At 40.0% G+C, this 3,535-nt stretch overlaps 1 protein-coding gene across 1 annotated transcript in view; it reads left to right on the forward strand.

Moving 5' to 3' along the window:
* The first annotated feature begins 324 nt into the window (after nucleotides 1-324).
* Nucleotides 325-3,535, forward strand: part of LOC149823168 (putative potassium transporter 17) — a 6,702-nt gene continuing 3,491 nt past the window's right edge. The window contains exons 1-4 of the mRNA XM_090019964.1: nucleotides 325-925; nucleotides 1,070-1,120; nucleotides 1,413-1,673; nucleotides 3,503-3,535. The exon at nucleotides 3,503-3,535 is cut by the window's right edge and continues 20 nt beyond it. Of these exons, the coding sequence (XP_089876090.1) occupies nucleotides 367-925; nucleotides 1,070-1,120; nucleotides 1,413-1,673; nucleotides 3,503-3,535 (904 nt within the window). The 5' untranslated portion in view covers nucleotides 325-366. The remainder of the gene's footprint in view (nucleotides 926-1,069; nucleotides 1,121-1,412; nucleotides 1,674-3,502) is intronic.

The raw sequence follows: 3,535 nt of genomic DNA on the forward strand, positions 1-3,535 counted from the left end.
TCAATGGTAGGAGTTTGCGTTGGATACTTGGTGATTTATAAAAGAGGCCATTTTTTATGCAGCGGCACTGCATGCTTATCCTCGCTGCTGCTGACCGTTCATCTCAACATTTACACCTTCGTAAAAAGCCATCATGGATGGTGATAAGGCAGGTTGACACTATGCGGCGACGCTGTATATAATGTGAAGCCTTTAAAAGATCTATTTTTACTGGACTTGAGGGAGCTATCTGGCAATTTCATTTCGACTATTATTTTTTTGGGTACCCAACATTTTTGCTTATATATATACCCATACACACACCACAGAGAGAGAGAGAAAGAAAGAAAAGAAAGGACATGCACTGGCTGGATTGTACGGACAGGTATGGAAGGGAGCACAAAAGAGGTGAGCCCGGCCCAGCCCGAGTGCGTGCAGATTGAGGTGATGGTTGCACCCAGCCCTACTTGCGCATCTACACCTTCTTCTCTCGGCTCGGACCCAGGTGAGTCTGCGACTAGGCCAAGCAAGGCTAAGACTCTCCTTTTGACGTACCAGACTCTTGGCATAGTTTATGGTGACCTGGGCACATCATCCCTCTATGTGTTCTCCCCTACTGGCATTGTCAACCCTAAGGAGGAAGACATCTTAGGCATCCTGAGCCTCATCTTTTGGGGTCTGACCCTCATTGGCCTAGTCAAGTATGCACTGGTGGTGATCTATGCTCATGATCATGGCGAGGGTGGCACGTTCGCACTATACTCCTTGCTCTTGCGCCACCTTGACCCGGCTCGAGCAGACGAGGGGGGACCTGACTCGGGGATTGGTGCGCACGTGAAGCGGTGGTTACGGTCGAGCTCGGGGCTCCGTACGTTGCTGGTGGTGCTGGTTATGATTGGTACTGCCATGGTCATTGGTGATGGTGTCTTGACCCCTGCTATCTCAAGTAGCTCACTCTTGATTATTCAATTTTCTAGTAATTACTGTTTTTTTCTTGCTTTTATAGACATGGTCATCCCTTTCCAAATCAAGTAATTTTATTGCTTAATTGTAAAATCATGTTCTTGGACTTCCTTTTCATTGGTTGCAGTCCTATCTGCTATACAAGGCATTCAATCCAAAGACACCAATATTAGCACAGGTGAGAGAGAGAGAGAGAGAGAGAGAGAGAAGGGGGTTGGACATCCTGTTGGACCAGCCCTAACTAGCAAATGGGCCGGGCGGGCTGAGCTCCATGGAGATGTATAATTTTATCCATACTCAGGCCTAACCCATTTAGTGGTTGATCCAATGTCCAACCCCGCTTATCTCAGGTTGGGTACAATTGATCCGATGTCCAACCCAAAGAAGGAGAGAGAGAGAGAGAGAGAGAGAGAGAGAGATGCAAAATCTATGTTAATTTTAGGATAAATTATTGTTATTATTACGTGCAGAGGTTGTTATTGCCATATCTGCCATAATTCTGATCCTACTGTTTGCCTTCCAAAAACTGGGCACCGCAAAAGTGAGCTTTGCCTTCTCCCCAATAATGATGGCATGGTTTGCCTCGACCACCATAGTTGGGGCATACAACATCTTTGCTTACTACCCAAGTGTCTTCAAGGGCCTCTCCCCTCACTACGTTGTGCACTTCTTCACAGAAGATCAGAAGCAAGGATGGCGAATGCTTGGCGCCGTGTTTCTGTCATTGACAGGTACTTCTTTCACACATTTTTTATTTATTTATATTGCCATACATGCTGGCAGCGTAAAACTCAGAGGCTAGGACCCTTGCCCCCAGCCTATGCTAAGCGTTGGCTTAAACAGAAGGGTGACGCCCATGGGAATAGAATCTAGCAGCCAAGGCACCACCCCACTATACCAACCCCCCTTGGGGCTAATTCTTTCGCACTCTTTCATTCTTTCTAGTTTGATATTGCTATTTCTTTAAACACTAGTTTCTGTTATCTCAAGGGAAATGAAGGTAAATTTCTCAATCCTTCTTTTTATTTTTCAAAAATACCTTCATTTCATTCTAGCTTCACAACCCTTCAAAAAAAAGAAAAAGAAAAGGACCATGCATGGTTGTTTTGGTGTTTTATACACCTCGGCTTATCACATATCTGTTAGATATTTCATATGGGCCTACATATGTAATTAATCACTTATTATAAACTGTAAACTGTCTAAGGCTCATGTAAAGTCATCTTATATGGTTGGGCCACATGACATCTTATAGAGTATGGTAGATACCTCATGTACCTTCATATGTTAATTTTTTATTTTATGATGGGTTAAATTGAAAAGAAGGCATTAAGCGGGTTACAATTATGTTATGGTCTTCAAAACTATATATAGTGGTTGTTCTCTTTTGCCTCCTCATCAAGAAAGAAAACTGTTCCGCTTTTGTTAAGTTTAGAAAAAGAAATGCCACCTATAGAGGTTTTGGAAGATCTAATCCATCAAGATCTATTAGTGCAACAATGGATTCAGGTATGCTTTCGTATTATATTTTATTTGTTTATTTTTTATCTTTTCAATGATTTAGCATGAACAAATTTAGGAATCAAGAAGTATGATTTTTCTAATTCAGAATACAACAATATCAAGTAATTCCTGTTCTTGTTTTTCAAAAATACCTTCATTTTAGCTTCAAAATCCTTCAAAAGAAGAACCATACTTGTGTTGGCTTATCACATATCAAGCATACATGAAACTACCCCCAAGGTGTTTGGTGCAGTGGAATAGGTCTTGGCTACGAAACTGATGGTCAGGGTTCCATTTTCATGAGCATCAGCCCATTGCGTAAATGAGGGCAAGGGATAAGCTCTTGCTCAACCGAAGCTTGGTGACTCCCTAGGGGCAAGGAATGCGCCACAAGTTTACAATGTTGTGACAACAAACGTAAGTACAACAAGACTAGGTCTTTGATTTTGAGGGTGGTTTTCGGTCCTTCATCGAAAAAAGTGCACATGTACCAGACACCAGTACGTAACTCATTTCAGAAATCATAAGTAGAAATATCAAAAGTTTAAGAAACTCATTTCAATTACTTGAGAAACACATCATCTACCATAAAGCCTATTTCTATGAGGTTACAATTTTTTTACATTTTGACTAAATGTAATCTCAGTGACACGAAGTAAATGTTCTATTTATTTATTTTTTAGATTTTCTATTTTCTTCAACTATATATTCTTTTAAAAAAGTGTTTATAAAACCTGCATATGATAGAGAATTTTTAGGTCGAAAGCTTAAAAATGCATATAAGTAAAAAAGAAATGTTTTCGCTCCTTATATTTTAGTTATTTTTATTTTTTTTAAATCACTTTTTTTTTATAAAACCTACATGGGATAGGCATTTCTAAGCAAAGGTTTAAAGATGTATTTAAGAAAAGAAAAGTCCTAAAAGAGATAACTCAACTGTACAGTCGAGGATAGCCAATATTATCCCCAGTTGAATAACAAATAAATGCAACATAATAATTAACGCCTAAGTGCATCTCTGTCAAAAAAAATAATTAACTCATAAGTGCATGACCAGGTTTGGAGGCCATGTTTGCTGATATGGGGCATT

This window comes from Nuphar pumila, chromosome 10 (genome assembly GCF_984573655.1).
Source record: "Nuphar pumila chromosome 10, dmNupPumi1.hap1.1, whole genome shotgun sequence".
Lineage (NCBI taxonomy): Eukaryota > Viridiplantae > Streptophyta > Magnoliopsida > Nymphaeales > Nymphaeaceae > Nuphar > Nuphar pumila.